This window comes from Aquila chrysaetos, chromosome Z (genome assembly GCF_900496995.4).
Source record: "Aquila chrysaetos chrysaetos chromosome Z, bAquChr1.4, whole genome shotgun sequence".
Taxonomy (NCBI): Eukaryota; Metazoa; Chordata; class Aves; order Accipitriformes; family Accipitridae; genus Aquila; species Aquila chrysaetos.
In genome coordinates this window covers 72,014,730-72,038,213 of record NC_044030.1, presented here as the reverse complement: position 1 = coordinate 72,038,213, position 23,484 = coordinate 72,014,730, and the positions used below count along the sequence as shown (strand labels likewise).

Genomic DNA, 23,484 nt, shown 5'->3' with positions numbered 1-23,484 from the left:
TGGGTCTTGCATCATTCCCAGGAATTTAACACTTTCTGATTCTTCAGAGAAGGTGGAAGTCTGCTTCATTCGTGAAACATCAGCAAGCATATTACAATGAAGCAATCCACTCAACAAAGTTTAAATGGAAAATTACAACAAAAATAATTGCCTTTGAAAAAAGGTACAGGGAAATAGTCATTTTTCATCACTGATGCTATCTGGACAGCAAGAAGAAGCAGAGAATATAGTAAGAGCTTCAGGCTGCACATCCAAGTAACAGAAATTGGGCACAGTTACAGCTCTGATTTGAATGATGTAGTGATTAAAAAAAGTCAGGAAATGAGATGGTAGGGGACAAAATTATATAGGAACATCCAGTTTTTCAGTTAATTAAAAAAATTAAATGTCTAGTTAATGTTCAACGTAGCCAATTAAACATTCTTCTCTTACTTTTTGGTCCTTTAAATTTATATAATTTTAAATTAGGTGTCATTTTAAAATAAAGTTATTTTGAAACTGTCAGAACACTTCATTATTTCCAAAACATTAAGTTGGAAAACATCAAGATGAAATGTTTTCCTACATATTTTCCTCAAATACAAGTAGTCATCAAGCTTGACCCAATTTCACAAATAAGATTTGTGAGCACCATTGATAAGTTTGTCCAGCAAATTTCTGTTTAGCATGAAAATTCCTCCCTGCTGTACCTCTCCATCTGAGGCACCACCTCTTCTGCTTCCTGCTGTCATTTCCTTTGATTATATTAGCAACTGCCTTTTTGCATGGACTGAACTTCCTCCACCTCTTTCTCCACCAAGCCTTCATCTGCAAAGCTAACTTTATCATTTCCCTTGCAAGGTGTGTATCAAATAGATACTCAGCACTAAGGATCCTTATTACCCTGCTGTCATTGCCACCTAGGTTTTTGCCACCCAGCCCCTCTGCCCGGACCACAGGCTGGGGGGGTAGGGGTCTAGGGTCATTGCACACCCACTAGCTCCTCCACAACAACTGCTTCATCTCACCGGAGAGGGAGACTAAGCTGCTTATTAGCCTTTATACATTTTCTGGCTTCTAGCTCTGGCCTCACACAGCTAAACCAGTTTTGTTAATCAGCTGTATCCCAGAGGCAATATCCTCCTAAATAGCATCCTGGGCATTGCTGTGAATCATTTACGAGGAGCAGCCTTTGCTGAGCTATTCCTCAGTCCTTCCACTTGTTTTCCTCACAACCCAGTGTTTACAAGCCCAAAGCATTCATATGATAAACCTTGTATTATACCAATTATAATCATGCCAAATAGAGCACCCAGGAGATATTATGGAATAGCCGCTGCTCTTTCACAGTGCGAAATGTTTATTTTGGCTACAGCTGGGAGAGACACGCTTCCCGGGCTACATTCCTGCCAAGGTGGTCCCACATCAGGAGGACTTGTCCCCCAAACACAGACTTCTCTGACTCCTCAATAACCACTGGGGCTATGAACAAATACCGCGAGAGTGCCAGCTTCCCCATCCCTGGGCGGTGGCTGCTCATGTGCCTTGAGACCAGACTGCTCCTGGGACTCCCGCAAGCAACCCAGCAGAGAGGAATGCTGCACCGTGTTGGTCCTGTCCTGCCACCTCCAGTGACAAAGCAAGTGGCACGGACAAGACCGTGCACAGCTGCCTTCAAAAAGGCACGTTAGCAGCCATGACATTCTCCCGTGGAAAGGGGCCTGGGAGGAATCTGCTAATGATCTCTGTTCCTCTTTTCAAAAGCTGACAGAGCTCATCTTAAAAGCAGTCAGCTTTCTCACTGTCACTTTTCCAGCTGTAAGACTGTTGGAAAACTTCACTGCTCTGATGGCAGGGAGCCCTTCTCTCACTTCCAGCCAAAATGTATTTAGTCAGTGTATAACTGCTGCTCTTGTGAGAACACCGGCCTTTAGCCTAAACTATTCTTTTCCCTCCCTGGCATTTATGCCCGTGATATTTATTAACAGTAATCCCATAGCCTCTCAGGCTTCACTGTGCTAGGATAAACAAGACAAGCTCTCTCAATGTCTTCACCAATTCATTCCCTGATTATCCTAGTTAGCAGTCCTCTCTGCATCTGTGCCAATTTTAATCTACTTCCCAGAACATGGATGATCAGAATTGCACAGGATATACAAAAAGATATCCCTATCCTGGACAGTAATATTGCCACCTTTCCACACATGCTGGAAACGCCTCGGTGCATATCAAGAAGATCCCGCTCTTTTTCCCAGATGCTTTCCGCTGAGGGCTCAGCTTTAGCAGCCATGGGTGACACTCCAGCACCTGCCTTGCCTGGCTTCCCCAGCTGATGAGATCCCACCTTACCAGAGCATGCTCCCATGATTATGACCTTGCATTTCATACCACTGAATTCCAGCTCATTTCTAAATACTGCAGGCATCCAATTCTTGCTGTATGTTGCCTCACAGCTGTCTTCTGTTACGGTGATAGCCACTTTGTGTTATCAGCAAACTCCATTAGCAGTCTCCTACAGCTGAATCCAAGGTCCTTCATGGAAATACTAAAGACAACCGGGCTCTCTGAGGAATGCTGCCATTACCTTCTCTTCAGTCTGGTGCTTCCAACCAGTCCCAACTCCATTTCCAATTCCCAAATTCCATTTTGGTTGATAATATCCTACTTAACACTTTACCAGCTGCATTACTGAAATCCCCAAATTTTCCTGTAAAATCTACACAGAATTAGTTACCAATAAAAAAAAAAAATATATCATTTGACACCATCCACCTTTGGCAAAACTTCATCAACATTTACCCTACTTTCCATTAACCTCTGTATCTTTAATTATCACTTCTTTCCAGGTAAGCTCTTAAGTCTCACCTTCTCCTGAAAGCTTGTGGGGGCTCGGACCATTCCCTGCTGTTTTTAGATAAAGGCGTTATGTTTTCTGCTCTCTACCCTAAACCACTGTTTTTATAGGTCTGCTTTAACGTGTGCAGTGCTCATGCTAGTCTTTCAGCAGTTCTGCTATGGAGATTAGACAGATCACTCTCATCTCTGCTTGAACGTATTCACTTCTTACAGCTTTTATGAAACATCTTCCCCAGTGATATTGGGAGTTGCAAAGAAGGCTCCAAGAAGAATCCTGACAATTTAAACACTGGATGAAAAATTAACTTCCAAGCTCCACACTGAATATAGCAGAACTTAACATGAAGCTAAGCAGGATTAATACAGTTATTTTAACTAACTCACAAGGGCCTATCGTTAAGGTAACAGTGGTACAGTTTACTTACTGCACTGTGCAAAGGAATCCACTGAAAGGAATAAAATCTGCTTGTTTCACTCTGGTAGATATTTCTGCTGACCTTTGAGCCATCCTTTTTAACATTCATTACTGGCAGATTTTGTAATCAAATACTAACAGTCATCTTTTAACTCAACCTTATAGCCCACAGTCTCGAAATGTCTCAATGATGCGATCAATGGCAACATAACATGACTGACAGCAAAATTCAGATCAGTCATAAAGCTGAGTCAGAGCCTTCCACACTGCACAGTCCCAAATCACTAACTCCAGACTACATCTACCATCATGCTGTCTGCCTTGACTTCAAATAATTTTAAATTTTAAAGAGGGCAATCAGGCCATTTCACTTTTGGCCAAAATAATGAGGTTGAACTTTCCTAGAGAAAAATAAAAACAGGTTCTGACTTATTTTTCCTGCAAAAAACGTAAAAGTCCTGGAGATGTGCAACAGTAATACTTAGATGATAGTGTCCCCCTGAAGAACTCTGTCCTTCTACAGTGTTTATTACCATGTACACCAGCTGAATTATTATTGTTAATAATACTGCTACTTTTTTTGGCCAGTGGTATTCACCCTATAGCTAATGGATAAAACCGTAATTTCCAATAGTCATAAGCAAACTTAAAATGGACAGTAGCAATGAGAGAAAAAGTATGATATTGTCTGCAGACTGTCACTTGATCAACAGTGATATCAAGAGGCAAGTAAAGGCTGGGTACTTCAGCACTAGACACCCATTGTGGTATTAAACAGGTCTGGCCCAAAATCAAGAACTGCTGTTCTGCGAGAAACTACAGCATTTCAAACTGTGATTTTGTTTCGAATTAGAAAGCAAATACAAAATGTTGGCCTTTCCCATCAAATAAAGTTCAAGACCTATTTCTGAGTACAAAAATGAAAAGCTGGGAATATACAAACAGTATTAAAATATTGCAATTAACACTGCAACATAAATCTGAAGACAAGACAGAATTAATAGAAGTACAAAGTTGAAACGTTTTGACATAAAGTATTTTCCTAAAATAGACTTCTCTCTGGAGAAGAACACTGAAAGATGCATTCCTGAAAACAAGAGTAGACTTTAAGATACCTGCAGTTTTCAATAAAAAGCTGCACCAATGGAAAAAAAAAATAGTTTTGTAATCACTGGGTTTAAACAATTTACAGAAATATGCACTTGCTGACACATCTAGAAAAACTAACAAATGTAGATGTGATGGGTTGACCCTGGCTGGTTGCCAGGTGCCCACCAAAGCCGTTCTATCACTCCCCCTCCTCAGCTGGACAGGGGAGAGAAAATATAACAAAGAGCTTGTGGGTCGAGATAAGGACAGGAGAGATATCACTCGTCACTTACTGTCACGGGCAAAACAGACTCAACTTGGGGAAATTAACTCACTTTATTACAAATCAACCAGAGTAGGGTAATGAGAAATAAAACCGAATCTCAGAACACCTTCCCTCCACCCCTCCCTTCTTCCCGGGCACAACTTCACTCCCGGCTTCTCTACCAACCCCCCCAGCGGCACAGGGGGACGGGGATGGGGTTTACGGTCAGTTCATCACACGTTGTTTTCTGCCGCTTCATCCTCCTCAGGGGGAGGACTCATCACACTCTTCCCTGCTCCAACGTGGGGTCCCACCCACGGGAGACAGTCCTCCACGAACTTCTCCAACGTGGGCCCTTCCCACGGGCTGCAGTTCTTCACGAACTGCTCCAGCATGGGTCCTTTCCATGGTGTGCAGTCCTTCAGGCACAGACTGCTCCAGCGTGGGTCCCCCACGGGGTCACAAGTCCTGCCAGCAAACCTGCTCCGTGGGCTCCTCTCTCCACAGATCCGCAGGTCCTGCCAGGAACCTGCTCCAGCGCAGGGTTCCCACGGTGTCACAGCCTCCTTCAGGAAACCCACCTGCTCCGGCGTGGGGTCCTCCACGGGCTACAGGTGGATATCTGCTCCACCGTGGACCTCCATGGACTGCAGGGGGACAGCCTGCCTCACCATGGTCTTCACCACGGGCCGCAGGGGAATCTCTGCTCCGGCGCCTGGAGCATCTCCTCCCCCTCCTTCTTCACTGACCTTGGTGTCCGCAGAGTTGTTTCTCTTACATGTTCTCACTCCTCTCTCCGGCTGCCGAATCTGCCTGTCCCAACTTTTTTTTTCCTTCTTAAAAATGTTATCACAGAGGCGTTACCGCTATCACTGATTGGCTCGGCCTTGGCCGGCGGCAGGTCCATCTTAGAGCCGGCTGGTATTGGCTCTCTCTCGAACACAGGGGAAACTTCCAGCAACTTCTTACAGAAGCCACCCCTGTAACCCCCCCCGCTACCAAAACCTTGCCAAACTCTTAAAAAAAGGAAATAAAATATTAAAAAATATACCGCTGATGTGATCTCAAATTAGCTTTAAAAACAAAAATGTTTTGATGATTTGGAGAGATCTTACTGGTTCAGATCAGCACTAAAAATAGGCAGACACTGTGAGAAGTCTCATGTTTCCAGTAATACTGGTAACTTCTCAGTTGATCTCATATTTTATTTAATGAGAGAAAACTCCACATTGATGAACTAGGGTTGTTATACCACAGATGAAACAAACCACATCACAGACCAGCAGGGAAAAGGTAGACTAAAAAATGCATTATATAATTTGTAAAAATATAGCAAGGGATTGCAGGGGATGCATCAACAATAAACTAAAATCCTCCTGGAGTGAAGCCAGAATAGATATTTGGTTGAGACACACTATAACAAAGAGGTCATAGAACCATAGAATAGTTTGGCTGGAAGGGACCCAGTCCAAACCCTCTGCAATGAGCAGGGACAACTTCAACTAGAGCAGGTTGCTCTGAGCCCCATTCAACCAGACCTTGAACATTTCTAGAAATGGGGCATCTACAGCCTCTCTGGGCAACCTGTTCCAGTATTTCACCACCCTCGCCGTAAAAAACGTTTTCCTTTTAGCTAGTCTGAAGCTACCCTGTTTTAGTTTAAAACCATTACCCCTTGTCCTACCACAACAGGCCCTACTAAAAACTCTGTCCTCGTCTTTCTTACAAGCCCACTTTTAAGTACTGAAAGGCCGCAATAAGGTCTCCCTGGAGCCTTCTCATCCCCAGGTAAAACAACCCCACTCTCAGCCTTTCCTCACAGAAGAGGTGCTCCAGCCCTTTGATGATCTTTGTGGCCTTCCTCTGGACCTGCTCCAACAGGTCCATGTCTTTCCTGTGCTGAGGACCCCGGAGCTGAACACAGTACTCCAGGTGGGGTCTCATGAGAGCAGAGCAGAGTGGGAGAATCACCTCCCTGGACCAGCTGGCCACCCTTCTTTTGATGCAGCCCAGGATACTGTTGGCTTTCTGGACTGCGAGAGCACATTGCCAGCTCATGTCGAGCTTTTCATGCACAAGTACCCCCAAGTCCTTCTCCACAGGGCTGCTCTCAATCCCTTCATCCCCCAGACTGTATTGACACCAGGGGTTGCCCCGACCCAGGTGCAGGACCTTGCACTTGGCCCTGTTGAACCTCATGAGGTTCGTACGGGCCCATTTCTCAAGCTTGTCCAGGTCCCTCTGGATGGCATCCCGTCCCTCAGGTGTGTCAACTGCACCACTCAGCTTGGTGTCACCTCAAATTTGCTGAGGGTGCACTTGATCCCACTGTCTCTTGTCATTGATGAAGATATTAAAGAGTACTGGTCCCAGTATGGATCCCTGAGGGACACTACTTGTCACTGACCTCCATCTGGATATTGAGCCGCTGACAACTACTCTCTGGATGCAACCATCCAGCCAATTCCTTACCTGCCAGAGAGTCCACCCATCAAATCCATATCTCTCCAATTTAGAGAGAAGGATGTTGTGGGGGACTGTGTCAGAGGCCTTACAGAAGTCCAGATAGATGACATCTCTAGCTCTTCCGCTGTCCACTAATGTAGCAACTCCATCAGAGAAGGCCACTAGGTTGGTCAGGCAGGACCTGCCCTTGGTGAAGCCATGCTGGCTGTCTCAAATCACCTCCCTGTCCTCCATGTGCCTTAGCATAGCTTCCAGGAGGACCTGCTCCATGATCTTCCCAGGCACAGAGGGGAGGCTGACAGGTCAATACTTCCCAGGGTCCTCCTTTCTACCCTTTTTAAAAATGGGTGCAATGTTTCCCTTCTTCCAGTCTCCAGGGACTTCACTTGACTGCTGTGACTTTCAAATATGATGGAGAATGGCTTGGCAACTACATCAGCCAATTCCCTCAGGACTCTAGGATGCATCTTGTCAGGTCCTATAGACTTCAGTATGTTCAGGTTCCTCAGGTGGTCTCAAACCTGATCTTCTTTTACAGTGGGAGGGACTTTGCTCCCCCAGTCCCTGCCTTGAGGTCCATCCACTTGAAATGTGTCAGAAGAGAGGTTGCCAAGAGAGGTCATTCTCTCCTCCTTCACTGTGACATAGAGTTGTGCTCAACCACTCTGTTCCATTGGCACAAGGAAACACAGACCTGTCATGTCAGCCATGCACTGAGCATGAGAATCCCTGCAGTGGCTTATGCCCCTCCTGTGGGATACAGACCAAGCTGCACATTCATCATAGAGCTGCTGCAGTCCCCTTCCTCCTACAGACCTGTTGCACCAGATGCTGATGGTGGTCAGCCTCAGCTGAGCATCTGCCCTGCATCAAGCATCAAAGACCACCCAGAGAGACCTTGCATCCCTCCACCCAGCGTGGACTCAGGGGGGGAGATCTGCTAGACAGCACAGCCTCTGTCACTGTGACCCAATGTGCTGGTATATTGTGCATCAGTGGACACATTATTTAAGAGATGACAAGAGTTCACAAGCATAGGCCTGGAGAAAAATACACACCACTAAAAAAAAAAAAAAAAAAAGCAGATTTGAGCCTGCATCTCAGAAGAGATGTACCCTGAGAAGAGCTGCACAGCCTGTATGGTCAATGCTGGCTGTAAGCAGGACAGAAGTCCAGAAGGTTACTCAGAGGGAATTACAGTAACTGAGCCTTGTGGTCAGCCCATTCAATGCATTATTTCCAGTTACTAGAGAACAAAGAAAAGTTCTGCCTGAGCTGGAAAGTATTTTTCAAGCAACAGCACACATATAACTCTCATGAGAAATAGCTTAGAAAAAACGCCAGATGTTCGTCATATGGATTAGTACTTCACAAATATTCCTGAGACTGCAGAGCTCAAAGGATGGAGCTTTCCACCAACAGAAAACTGTTCAGTTGGATTTATGTCTCTCCTGTTCTAGCAAAGCCAGACAGTAATAGCACTGAAACGCTGTCTGATGGAGAGAGGGAGCCAGCAGCAAACGCCACTAGGTGAGGCAGATCATTATCAGCCAAACACTCTCTCAGCTGAGAACAGCAACAAGCTCAGAAGAAATTACTGTGCCTGGTGTGAGAGCAGGGTGAGAGCAGGGCTCTCATTTCCAGTGCTGCAGCAGTGACGTTACTCATCCCTCTCGGCTGAGCGCTGTCCTTTACCTTCTGTAGAAAGATGCTTAACAGATGGACCAAACTGGGCGCAGACACTCGCCATGCCACATGCTCATATTCTTCAGAGAAGTAGAGCCCATCTTAAACAACACACAAGTACCTTGATGACCTTCCAGCAGTAAGCTTCAGGACCGCTCACCTAGCTCCCGAAGACAGCCTGAAACAGCATCTCTGGGTACAAAACATCGTCTTCTAATTCCTCCCGGCAGCAACTTTAAAGGCTGAGGGTAACACTCTGGTTTCAGATTTAATTATTTCATCTTAATTGTCAAAATCCCAACCATTACTGCACATGCAGGTGAAGTAGAAATGAAACTTGCTGGGCTGACTGCTTGCAACAGCCCATCTGAAGAAATGAAAACAAAGGAAGAAGAGTGTACGTCAGAGGAGAGAGATGGTGAAAGGCAGCTAAGGAAAGGATGCAAAAATAGTGGTCCTGAGCAGAGCCAGGTCCTCCTCCTGATGCAGGGATGGCAGTCATGAGCCCCGCACAACCGGCAGCTCAGTTGAGACAGCGGGGAAGGGTAGCGAGGAGTCGAGTCCTCACTGCTTCAGCATTTTCCTCAATCAAAAGCAGGGAACAATGGTGTGGCCCTGTTCATGCTTTCCTCTGGTAAGCAGCAAAAGCAAGGCAAACCATAATGAACTTAGCTCTGAGAGAAAGCCTGCTCACAAGGAGGTAAGTTTCTTTGCAATATCCACTCAAACCTTGGGAAACAAGGCAGTGAACGCACTCGCTAAAATGATCCCTTCCCAGTTACTCAAGCAACACAGTACACTACCATTCCTGTAGGAATTATTTGGATTACAGCATTGCCTCAGAGCTGTAATCTGAATGGGTGTCACTGGAAAAGGAGAGAAGCCAGTTTCAGACTTCAGAGTATATAAATCCAAGTAGGAAGGGAATAAACATCCATGGCTGTCCCCCTTTGCTGTCCAAAAGCAAAATTAAGGAGCACATCAACCAAGAACTGATTTCATTCTTCATTTACTACACAACAGTGCTTGCTGGCACAACTGAGAGCATCATGGCGGTGTTTGAAAGACAAAGTTAAGTAGGTTTAAATACCGCACCACAAAACAAACGACGGTAAGGTTTCTTCTTTGTGCTATAGCTCAGAAAACAAAAAATTTCAGTGCAAAAGTGCCTGCATCTCACCATGGCCCCTACTCCACTCAAACCGCTCAGTCTCCTTCATATCTTAACACTCTTTTATGATACAATACATTCTGGATGACAGCTGCTTAATTACAAAAACTCTCAGATCAACAGTGACAATATTAAAATCTTGCCAAACATCAAATCTATTGTATGATCATTCAGTGTCTTAAAGACATGTTTTTTATTATTCTTCTTACTGTCTGAGATAAGTACTGAAAGACATCTTACTGTAATAGGCTGTGCTCTGTTGAAGCAACTGTACAGCCTGGGACAATACATGCAATGCTATCATTATAATTATAGGCAAAGTCTTATTATAATCTCTGACTACATGAAGTTTATATCTTATATACCCACCCCCCCAAAAAAAAAAAAAAAGAAATCAACCCTGGAAGAAAATGGAATTATGAAAGGTTTGCCTAGGAGTAAAGTTGTAGAGCAAAGACCAATAAAATGAGGTTAAACATTTCCAGGCTTTAAGAACAAAAGAAATAAAAAATAAGCTTTATATTGTATCAAACCAGCATCTTTCACAGTGACAGTGGCTCCCTAAGAAAGAATTGCATTGCATCCCACAGACATTACTGAATTCCTAGGGAACAAACTTTTATCATCTCTGTTTTAATAGAGGAAACACATGAGCATTTTTATAGCCTGTGTAAGTTCTGCATCATACAGAAGGTGGTACATCACTGAGACCTTTTGCTTGGCTGCCCTCCCTATTTACAAGTCCTTTTCTACTCCCTCTGTTCCAGCCATTTCTTTTGTACAAATGAGGCATCAGGGTGCCAGGATCCCTTATTGCTTGCTCTGCATGCTTTGCCCCAACACAACTGTGGTTATAGCCTGCATGCCTAACTGCTCATTCAGTCCACAAAGGCTACTTGTTTGTAAGCATGGGGAAGCATTTAATAAAATTAATCGCAGGCTTGGTGCACCTTCTGACAATGGATCCCAGGGGCTTTCTGTAGATAAGGCTTCCTTAGCCTACCATCCAAGCGGACATAGCCACTGCAGATGTTGGGGATATGCAGGTGACTTCTCTAGGAGAGTGTGGATTCATTCTCTCTAGATTACAGTTGAAAGCTCTCTATGGCTTTGGAGGATGCTGATAATTGCCCAAATCCATCAGGAATGATACAGCATGTGCAACAAGGTTTTTAAGAGCTGACAGGAATTTTTTGACAATTTCTATCCACATCCTACCACTCCAGGACCACAGAGCAGCTACAGTAGATTAAAAATTCAAACTTCCAAACATATAGTGACTGCATGTTAGTTAGTCCAGAACTGCCCAGTTCTCCATTTAAAAATTGACAAGGATGTGCCTATAGATCTACTTACTCATATAGACCTGAAGGCAATGGTTTGCAGCACGCAAATGCTAATACAACATAGAGACATGGATGTTGCCATACCTGCTGAGTTTGTATTTGCTTGAGTTTGTACTAATGTCTTTGTACAGAAAGTCACTATCAGCTTGAAAGCCACCTAGTGAATAAATCTGGAAAGGCTTGTTTGTGTAAATCTCTTGTGCTCATTTTGTGCCTTATAAATTGAAGACAGGAAGGACCAACCCATCAAGGAATCGTTCCCTTCACAATGACGTAAAAGCAGGTAGGCAGACCCAGGCCCAGCATCAACTAATGCATTTCCCCCGCGGTCAGCACTTGTTAGCATCTATTAGCTGTTGAGTTTCCTTAGTGATCTAAGTAATGTCAGAAAGATCAAAGAAAACCCGACTGACTTAATGAGCCATTTGCAATTTCAATACAGCAGCGGTCCAGATTGAAGCATGAAATCTTTGAGACAAGTAGACATTAGCAACAGCTTACAGCAGTGGGTCTAAGGGAATGAACATTTCCTTTTCGTGATGAAAAACACTTGCTGCTTTTGTATATGCAGGGTCTGACTGTGCTCAGAGTGTGATGATGGGATCATATAAAATATCTTTACAAGTAGTCACACAGCATATATACTGTAACTGCAAGCAGGTGTTTTGGTGCACAACATGATAAAAGTTACAAGCAGGCCAAATAGAGGAGAAGACTGTGAGACACTCCCGCCCCCCACACGAAAACACCAGCTACCCCAAACAAACACCCCAAAGCTAAGCCACTGGTAATGCTGGTGGTCACAGAGCTGGTGATCACCATGCCAACTTCCTTTCTGGACTAAATCCCACATATAATACCTAAACAGGTATGTAGAATAAATACTTTTCGCTAACAAAGTTATTAAAAATCCTGTGCTTTTGTATTTTGTGGCAACGTAATGCTATTCCAGGTTCATGACCAAAGCCATCAGATACAACCACCCAGCACCTTCCAGGGGAACGCTATACTAAAATCCTTGTGCAGATGGATACTCCAGTGATGAAATGCCACTAAAATGCTTGCCTGCAAAATCCGCCTGAACATACACAGCCCATTCGGGATTTCACTGTGCAGGCCTGTTTATACGGCAGATAGATGCTTCAAATGAAACCAAGGTCTCCCTGTGCTGCTCTGTGTGCAAACACAGAGATTGCCTCTTGTGTGGAAAGACTAGAAAAGTAATTAAGGATAGCTTGAAGAAGAATAGAAACACTATGGATTTGGCTGGATTGCCTAGAGTACTTTCAAAGTCCCTAGTATATATACCAGAAAGATAGCTTTTGCCTTCTGGGGTCAAAAACAAAAAAGAAAAGATAAAAAAAGAAAAAAGAAAAAAAAAAGAAGAAAGAAAAAAAGAAGAAAGAAAAAACAAGGAAAAAGAAAAAAGAAAAGAAAAAATAAAAGAAAAAAGGAAAAAAAAGAAAAAAGAAGAAAGAAAAAAGAAGAAAGAAAAAATAAGGAATAAGAAAAGATAAAAGAAAAGAAAAAAAGAAAAAAAAAGAAAAAAATAAAAAAAGACACCTGCCTCCAAAATCAAATGCAGTGAGGGACAAGCATGCTTGTACCATACATATCAGTGAGGGACCAAGTCTACACCTGCCTCTTGGCAGTTAAAGAGCTCACACACCACCTGTGCTGCTGTGGGGTCACAGAGTCCTAAACCCAAACCAGCTCATCAGGGCCTGCTGCTCTCCTGCAGCCCATAATGGAGACAGACACCAAGGTTACAAGCAGGAAAGATGCCCAGACAATTAGCAAAATACAGTAGCCACAGTTGCCATTTCTGTTGTTGTTTTTCTTTTTCACATAAAATAAGAATGGTGTCAGTCAGTACCAAGTGTGGTGAAAATATCATCAAATCCCACTCTTCCAGCAACACAGAAACTCTCAAAAATTCAGCTGGCTGTGATACAGCTTGGAGAAGGAGTGCACCCTCAGTAACTGACTCAAAAAAATCCCACTTCTTGCAACTTCAGGGATTATTTTTCATATGATATCCACCTATTCACTAGCTAAATCTGACCCTACTTAGCTTATGCCTGCACCCAGAGATGGCTTTTCTCCAGACAGCTTCTGCGGCCTACTTACCACCACTTTTGTTAATAGTGTGGCTGTTTTGCCTCCACTTCAATGGTTCATTCTCATGTGCAGGATTTTTTTTTTTTTTTTTCCTTTGGTTGCTAAGGGGGAAGCTTTAGCATGGTAGGCAAGGATTTAGTCACATGTGAGCTAGGAACATTATCCTTAGAGATTAATTTGAAATCAAGTGACAATCAGCTGGGTATGTGTTTATTTTCTATCTCTTGAAAGCTTTAAAAGTATCACAGGATTTTTGCACCCTCTGAAGGAGATCTGTTCTTCTTCTACATTATTCAACCTCAGAGACAACAAAGAGAGTATCATGCTTGTCTCCAATGTCAGGGATAAAATTAGTAATTTCACTGCAAATCAGAAAACAAGCTAGATTATTATTATGAAGAACAGCTCTACACTCATCAAAAGGTTGTTTCACAACGGTCTTTCAGATGTACTAAAGGCAGCTGCCTCACTATGAATTTGATTCAATAAGCCAAGGGAACATAATTCATTTGGTACGTACTGTTTGCTAATCAAAGAGTATTTCTTGGCATCTAAACTGTGCGTGACAGAACGTTAAGCCTGAAAACATATGGTTAGTCCTCAAAGTTTTTCATCAAATCCAAGAAACATAACGTGCATGCATGGAAGCAATTCTCATTCAAGTGATGAAGATGAAAGCTGTGTTACAAAGCTTTGTAATGCTGATCTGTGGTCCTAGGAAGATGTTATGAGAAATGGTTTTTCCCTCTTGTATTTGTGCAGGATAGAAAGCTTGATGACATTACAGTTTCTCCTTCTTTCAAATTATTGTTCCACAGAGCATTACCTGTGATGACAGCAAAACTTATGAGCAAGCACTATCAGCAAAAAAGAGTCCTGCTATATCTTCTATTGAATTCAGTCTTAGAAGCATAAAACTGGGTTTTTTAATCAAGGTTACCGTGGGCCTCCCACCTTGCATGTCTGTACTGTGGGGAACAGGTTGAGGAAGAACATCACTTCTTCTGAAATGTATCACCTTAGGAGACTGCTCTACTGCAGTTTGAACATGTGGACGTCTACCACCACAAGCAGCCATGATAAAAAGCTATTAAATGAACTGTCTTGGCTACGGAGGAATAGTTCACTGTGCTCTTTCAGAACATGAGCTACAAAGCAGCAGGAAGGAGCACGAATTGCTGCACAGTGTCTGCTTGCAGTTTTCCTGGTCTGATGGATGCTGCAACTGAGAGAAACCAGGTTCTCCCTCTAAGGTGGCCACTACTCTTCAAATCGTAAATAATCTCATGACTAACAAACAACTTAAGAGATCAAAACCTGGTATATTTTGCTGGATCCGAAAAGGATCTAAAGTTTGCTCTGTTTTCAGAATAAGTCAATATGTAAATGAAAACAGCCATGGTACAGATGGGGGGAAAAAAGAGACAACTATGGGTTTTACTTGAAAATGCCAAAGGAACATTTCTTAAATGTAATACTTTATTCAGGGGGAAAAAAGCCCACACCAGAATTATTTGAACAATTCAACCTTATTCCACACTTGCATTCAGATCTTTCAAAATTCAATGATGTGAGGGAAAAACCCCACCCAAGTATGGTTACAAAACTGCTGCCAAAAGGAAGATACTGCATTCTTAATGCAAAGTTGTTTGCCAGCATTTATTAATAAGCAGAAAATAGTTTAAAATATATAAATCTATGCAGCAACTGGCAACAAAAGCACATATATTATCTACCTGGACACAGTAGTTGGATTTGATCTATGTATTTATTCTGAAAAGTACAGAATAATCTTTTTGCAAATAATTATGAGGTGGTTCAAAGTAGCAAACACAGCACAACTGGAACATATACCCCAGCTCCTTTAGTATGAATTACATACTTCTAAGTTACTGAAACATTAATGCCGTGAGACTGAAGAGAATTCTGTAAGTTCTACTAATTGTGCTGCATCCTTTGACTGCTCATCTATTTATTTTTTAACAGGATCATCATCAAATGAGGAGCAGTTCTGAGTATACTTGATGTTTGCTTTTAGAGCAGTTAACTCAATATACAAGCTCAGTTTCTATGTAGATTAACACACAGTCCAAGCCTGTGTCTTCCCATGGTGTATTTTTGTAATAAAAATACAAATAAAAATTCAAAATGAGATGCCACATTTGGAAGACTAAATAGTAGCTTTGGAGATAATTTTAAAGCTACATTTCTTTTGCAATGGTTAAGAGAGTTAGGCAAAGAAAGGAAAGGAAGTATTCACGCAGCAGACATGATTACACACTTGTGGCTCACATGAAAAATCTCAGTTGCAATTTCGAAAAACAACATTTCCTGGTATTCCAGCCCAATTATTTACTGGCATTTCAAGTTAGTTATAATCTTAAAATTTGCTGTAGATAAAGGCATACTAAGAGTTCAAGTAATTCGTAGCTCAGCCATATCTAGAATCCATTTGAAGTTTCTATTTTTCCAAAGAGCTTCAAGGAAGCACATTATGAGCCGGAGAAGAGAAGTTTTTTTAATGGCTATTTTATTGATGCAGCAAGCTTTAAGAAGAACGTGGTGGTTTCATGATTATGCTACTTCATGTTCTAAGGAACACTTAGAAAGATGTTTACCAGGGAAAACAAATCCCTGACCAACAAGGTGTTTAAAAGCAAAATCCATCAACAAAGTAGTACTTCAGTACAGAGCAGGGCTCTTCAGACTCAGCAGAAAGGGAGATGCCCAGTCCAGTGGAGCCTATATAAACATATGTGGAGGATACACAAACAGCTGCAAGTGCAGTCGCACAAGCACTTCTGAATCATATTCCACTGCTTATAAAACCTTCTGTGTCAGTGTTTTGCCATTTCAGGTAAAGTTTTTCCCTGTTTTTTCAAGTTAACAGTTGCTTGGGAAAGTTGCCATAAAACTGGCTCAACCTTTCTCAAATATAAGGCATGTTTTCTTTGCAGGTTGCAGTGTCACAGGCACTGCGTCATTCATCTCATAGAAGGGGACAGTGCTCCCAATAGACCTTCCTGGCACAGGCACATCCATGCAGAGAGCAGAACATTAGCAGGCCATTGACCCCCATTATAAATTTCTTACACTCTGCAACGTTTGTTTTTTTTTTTTAAGGGGAAAAAAACATAGCTCTTGTGTCTTGGCATTAAATTTCAGGTTTCCTACCAAGTTGTCAAGAACACATATATGCCTTTAAGGTGAAAATTGGCTGTGATTTATCAAAGTCAGAATGGTATAAATAATGCATGTCTTGCACAGACAGCTTTTTTTGTAATGTAACAACTAATGGCCTGTCAACACACTATTCCAATTTCAGAACCTCTACAATGGTCTGCAGTCTTTTTCCTTTATGATAAATGAAGGCCTGTTAGGAGGCAAATTCACAGTAATGGTGTCCTGAGATCTTTGATATAATGTGTGATGGTATGTAGAGAGAAAAGCCATGCATCTTTAAGGTGTGTAAAAGGATGTTAAGGATTGTTAAGGATGCAAATTCTGCAGTATCAGGCTTTGATGATGAGCCAAAATGAAAACACTATTTTCTCAATACCTGAAGCCTGATGCATAAATAAAAACTTAAATAATCTAGATCATTCTGATAGATTTATCCACATCCAGTAAGGAAATCCGAGGCAAGATGTTCAGTGCTTATGCTAAGAAACCACATTTGAAAAACAAAACAAATGGAAAAACCTACATTCTGAAAAAAAAAAGGCTAAGCCAATCCCATAAAATCTCATTAGGCTTTAGTGCTGGATTTTCTTTCAAGATACAAAAGCTTCTCCTTCAAAGTGTTTCTCTTTAAATATTTTAGGATTATGCCCAAGTTCTGACTAGCCCACAGTAGCATGGAAGAAACACATCTGCTGTAGTCTCTTTAAAAGGAATTAGAAAAGCAGCATTACCAACACACACATTGAGCACGTTACCTGCCAGAAACTTACCTTTCTGTGATTGTTTCTCTGAGACCACTAGCAACCCCTTTCACCACCGTACTAGCCTTTGGCGTCAGCACTACTTGAGATATAAAAAAGGAGCCCTTCTTTCTTCTTTCAGTGATTGATGCCTGGAGGAATTGAATCAGTTTTTCCGGATCTGTTGTGTTTGCCCAGGGAGCTGGCATCATCTGGCCTGGCCAAAGAAATGGTACTTCGAGAGCCACTGGACTGTGGTAGAACACTAGCACTTGGTGTTCCTTTTCCCACAGGTACTGGAGGCTGACTTCATGGGCAAATATAGCAGGACACATTTTGTTTCCGTACGTGTCTTTGAGCATTTGGACAAGCTTTTCATGGTGGTATTTCTGCATCCCGTAGAAGTGATTGAAGTCCAAGAAGACCACTTCTTTTGGGTGATCAGCAAGAAATGCATTGATCTCTTCCAGACCCTCCTTGACTTTGGCACTGAATAAACCATGAGCAAAGTAGAGTTCATTGTCTGGGTCTCTGGGCTTGGTAGAAATTCTAAGATCAAAATACCGTATACCTGCCCCCAGCTGACTGGTGAAGTTCATGGTCTGTGTAGCCAGCCACTTCCTCATCAGCTTTTTAGCCACAGTCCCAAAAACAGACACAAAATTCTGGACCGTCTCTGGCTGTTCAGGCCCAACTGGAGAGGCTTCATCAATGTAGAAGCTAAATGAATCATGAGACCCTAAAAACACAACAACGGAAAACAATCAATATTGTATTCATATATTAAAAGTCATTAGTGATTCTTTCTTAATGAACATAATTTTCTGACCTGTACCAACACTCACCAATGAACTCCTCCCCTGCCCTTTTTCTCAATACACTACATTTGTCTGGCAGCATTTACCCCACCAGTACCTTGCAGGAACTTGAAGGAAAGGTAGTGCCTGTTCCACTGTTTATCTGGGCACTCCCTCACTCTCTTCTAGCTCTTACTTATGCCTTTAAGTTCAGTGAAGTCAGCAGGCTCTGAACATACAGAAATACTGTCTGGGCGCCGGCAGAGCCACGCTACTGCTGTCCCAGCCGGAGGGGATGCTTCTGGTCAGACTCACCACAGCAAGCAGGTCTGCTCCTCAGCCTACCTCACACCACTTGCAAAACTCCTTCAAGGTCAGCAGGACTTGTATTTCTGTAATGGACTGGAGCACCAAGGCTCTCAGAGATCCAAATCCTAGCATCAAAATGAGTTCAGAGCACAAATCTTGCCTGCTGATGATACTTTTGTAGGTGCTTTTCAAAATTACTTTCTAAAGCACACATGCTGTGACAAATAAGTATCCCATTAATGAAATCCTGCTAGTCAGTATTTCTGATGGTGATGCTATTTTAACTGAACTGGAACAAACCCTATAAACTGAAGTGACAGCTATAACATTTTCTTCTTTAACAATAAATGGAGTCACGACAAATCATCTTAGACTCTGGCTTGGATTTGGCTTTGTTTAATCTGAGAAATGTCTTAAAATTTTGTACAGCCCTGCTTTTCATGGTTGTCTCTTTGAACTGCATTTTACTTTTAAATATTAGATAAATTTTCCATTTTGATGAAGCTTTCTACTGCTAAGTGTTGAAGGAATAGCATATTCCTTGCAGAACCTGATTAGATCATGGAGCATCTGGTTACACGCTGATATCCCAGGGGACCAGATCTGCATACAGAATTTTAATGGTAAAACAAATGATTAGAGCTGTGACTTGTGTCTCAACAGTATTACAGGGAAAATCAATGAGATACATTGAATGTTCTGCTCAATGTAACCTGCACTAATCTAGAAACCAAACTAAATCTAGTCTTGTTTAAAATAAGGCATAACTACTGATATTAGCAAGGGATGGATCTTGCAAACCCTCACTTTTTCCATTGAAGTCTCTTTTATTTCAGTAGGATTTTATGTCAGAATAAGTACATGTATAAACATGATCAACTGATTGAAGCAGTAGGCTCAAAATGGTATTAAGATTAATTAAACCATTTGACCTTTATTGTCTGATGTACGGCCACTAGCAACTTGAAGTTGCAGAAGAGGTGGCTAAACTTGACCACCATGGCCAATATACAACACAGTGCCAAACACTACTTGAAACTACTTAAGTCAAGAGAGGCAGCAAAGTTCTCACAGCAGAAAACTAAGGTGAACAACTTGTCAGCAGGTGGCTTTTAGCTACTGGTAATGCAAAACACAGAGAAGAGAGTGCAGTGGGGGGAAAACACCACAGTTAGAAGTGACTGAACATTACAAGCAGGATAGTTTAGAAAAATATTTTTTCTTAATTAAGGTCTTCATGCACATATTTGACCCTAAAAATGGGGATTCCTATGTGGAATGTACAGAGAAAAGCACACAGTGCACTGAGAACCTCCATGTTTTGTAACCCAAACAAGTAAGCCTTATTAAATACTACAGTAAGAAAATAAGGCTTGACTTAACTTGGCTGACACTGAATGAAGCAGATGGCAGCTATTCAAGACTATGTAAAGATACCTCCTGACTGAAAAATACAGCAAATGTTTCAACTTTCCACATGTGTAAGTAGTTTGAACACGTCATTTAAATATTTATTTTCATCATGCACTCATCTACATTTCCTTTTGCCTTCATCCTGCCCTGTTGTCCTAACCAGCTTTCTCATGTAACTTGGAGAAATTCAAAATCCTTACACTTGGCAGAGCAAATTAGAGTAGGATCTTTTCCACTGTCATGCCCCAAATCCCTATGTTCCTGGTAATGAGAGAATACTGTACAAACATACACTTGTTTTTAGCAACCAGGTTTGCTCCCAATGTTGCTTTGGTGCATGGGGGCATTCCAATCCTACTTTGCTACTGGGAAGTGGACTTGCAGGTTCTCTGTATCACCAAATCTCAGCTCCCATGAAGACAGGATGCAGCGTACTTTCAGAAATACTAACGCAATGATGCCTGCAGTCTTTGGAAGGTAGCAGTCCTTGCCCATCAGTTATCTTCATTATAGCAGGGCAGGGAACACACTGACCTGATGTATGGGACAGTGCCTATCACAGAGACTTCAGTCTGAGACATGGGGAAGCAAAGAGAGGGGAAATGACTCGTCCCGGGTCACACAGGGAGGAGGAATAAGCTGATATTCCTCTTGTGTGCAAACATATTTTCTCACCACTTTACTAAGTGTCTAGCACTTTTTAAAAATATTGCTCGCTGTTTTCCCACTATTTCAACAATGCAACATATCATTGATTCAAGGAGTCAAGGATGAAGGCTCGTGGATCAGGATCACATGGTGGCAAACAAGGGGTAAACATGGTGTGCATATGCTACAGACTGCCCAGTCAAGAGAAAGTGGACAAAGACTTCTTTAAACAACTGGAAGAAGCCTCCTAATTACAGGGCTTGTTTTCATGGGGAACTCTGAGACATTTGCTGGAAGAGCAGAACAGCAGGGCACAGGCAATTTGGAAAGCATCAAAGACTTTTATTCTGCAGGCCCTCCTTTAAGTAGACAAGGCACACTGGTGGACATGGTACAAATTAAGGAAGAAATGACTAGGGACATGAAGGCTGACAGCAGCCTTAGACAGAGTGACTACGATGTCATACAGGAGTTTAAAATACTGAGGAAAGCAAGGAAGGCAAATAGCAGAATAAAGATCCTGGACTTCAAAGCAGCAGTCTTAGCTTCTTCAGGAAATTAGTAAGTGGTAGCCTGAAGAATTACTTTAAATGCCGAGAGACTCAGGGGTAATGGTTGAACTTGAAAGGCAACCTCTCTAAAGCATATGAACAGCGTGCAAGAGAACAAGGAGTTAAGGCAGGAGGCAAGTTTGGCTGAATGGATAACTGCTGAGTGAGCTCAAACTTAAAAAGCCATGTACAGAAGGTGTAAGCAGGGACAGACTCCCTAGGAGGAACAGAGGAGGAATGCAGGGAGGGAGTTAGGAAGAGCACAGGTTCGCTGGAGTTCCTGCAAGGGACGGGAAACCTGCAAGGGACAAGAAAGGCAACAGAGAGATCCTGCAGATGTCAGCAGCAAAAGGGAGCAAGGAGAATGCTGGCCCACTACTGAACAGGGCAGGAGACCTCGTAGTGCAGCACAACAAAACTACTGAAGTACTTGGTGTCTTCCTTGCCTTAGTCTTCACTAGCAAGGTCTGCTCTCAAGCACCACATGTGTCTCTGCCTAGTACTTTCTCTTTTTCATACTGCTCCTCATTAGTAAAAAGTGACTGAGTTAAGGACTACTTAGATAGATTAGACACATATAAGCAGATGGGACAAGACAGGATTTATCTGAACATGCAGAAGGCACAGGCCAAGATCACTGTAAGGCTACTCTCTCCCACCTTTGGCAGGTCATGTTGACTGGAGGAGGCAAAAGTTACACTCATCTTCAAAACGGGAAAGCAGGACAATCCAGGGAACCACAGTCTGTCAGATTCAATTCATTCCCAAGGAAGATCACAGAGCAAGTCCTTGTGGAAACCATTTCCAGCTTATGAACAGTAAAAAGGTGACTAGGAACAGCTACCATGGATTTAGCAAGAGCAAATCATGACTGACCAACCTGATTGCCTTCTAGGATGCAATGACTGGCTTTGGGGAAAACAAAATTTTCCTTTTACTTCAGCACTTTACTTAACCTCCTTTAATACGCTTGCAGTCTAACTGGGAAGACACCAACTAGACAAGTGCCCTATAAGGTTATGTGAAAAACTACCTGGACTATCAGGCTCAAAAGGTTGTGGGTGAAGGTTCAAAGTCTAACTTGCAGCTGATTACAAACCAATTCTGTTTAACATCTTCATCAGTGACAGAGACAACGTGATGGGGAGCACCCTCAGCAAGTTTGCAGGTGAAACAAAGTTGGGGGAAGAGGTTAACGCTCTGGAGGCGAAATTTGGTATTCAAAGAAACTTCAGCAGAGCAGAGAAGCTGTATGACAGGAACCTTAAGAAGTTCAAAGGCAAGATGGACCCAGGACAGACAATCCTATTCAGTAGCACCAACTGGCTAGAAAGCAGCTTTGAGGAAAAAGACTTGTTCACTTGGACATAAGGAAAAAACAACTTCCCCACAAGACCAGTTAAGCCCTGGAGTGGGAGCCCAGCAGGGCTGCAGTCTATGTCCCTGATTCTCAACGCTTGGCTCGACAGCCTCATCTAATTTGGAGTTAGCTCTGCTTTGAGCAGGGGATAGACCAGATGACTTCTGGAGCTCCTTTCAAACGTAAATTATTCTGTGTCTGTTTATTCACCCCTCCCCCAAGATAAAAAAAGATTCGTTTCTTGTCTGTCAACCTTAGAAGCAATTATCAAGAGACAAAATGTCTGTACCAGCTGTGATCCAAAAAAACCAAAGTGGCCAGTTTCAACCATTGAGACATTAAATTTTCATGAACTTATATGCGGCCGAACACTATTAGATATTCAAGAGTAAAATGTACAGTATCTCTTAGATTGCAAGAAAACAGCTGCTAGTACTTTTACTAGGGATAGCAGTCTCCTGTTTTCTTTACTGAATTCCTGTAATAGGACAATCAGGAATATATAACCGACTACATCTCAGCTATGGATGTATTTATGGCTTCCCTGGAGGACTAAACCCCCCATTTAAAAAATAATTGGGCTTAGTGCTGAAAAAAGTCCCTCAGGGAGAGTGTGTTTCAGTTCAGAATCATTTCTTCAGTCCCACAGAGGCACAGCAAAGCTACTATTTTTGGTGGCTAAGCTTTAACATACCATTCGAACCAGCAAGTGTAGCTGAACTTCGCTCTGCCTTCCCCTTGCCTCACTGGTGGCTCTAGTCATCCCTCTTAACAACAGCCTGGTAAATAGCACCTAAAATAGAGGTACTGAATAGAAAGCAATGCCCAACGTGCTCCCAACAGCAGCAATCACACCCTGAAGATCCACAAGTCACAGAAAAGCCACAGACAGAAGCAAAGTTTCACAGGTTTTGGCGTGTTTTACTCTCTTCCCCTTCTCCCACAGATCTCAAGCTCCTCTTGTCTCTGCGCTAGGAGTTATCCAAAAGCTGCTGGAAGTGGAGTCTTTTACTACTGCTTTGGGTGTCATAAAAAGCTTTACCTGCTGTAGTCCTCCTATATTTAGGAGACGACATCCCTTGGTGACTA

General features: G+C 42.5%; 1 protein-coding gene across 1 annotated transcript in view; it reads right to left on the bottom strand.

The window, feature by feature from the left end:
- The window catches only part of PLCXD3 (phosphatidylinositol specific phospholipase C X domain containing 3), an 88,387-nt gene that overhangs the window by 17,049 nt on the left and 47,854 nt on the right, over positions 1-23,484 (bottom strand). Inside the window, exon 2 of the mRNA XM_030005086.2 lies at positions 17,348-18,056. Within this exon, the coding sequence (XP_029860946.1) occupies positions 17,348-18,056 (709 nt within the window). The remainder of the gene's footprint in view (positions 1-17,347; positions 18,057-23,484) is intronic.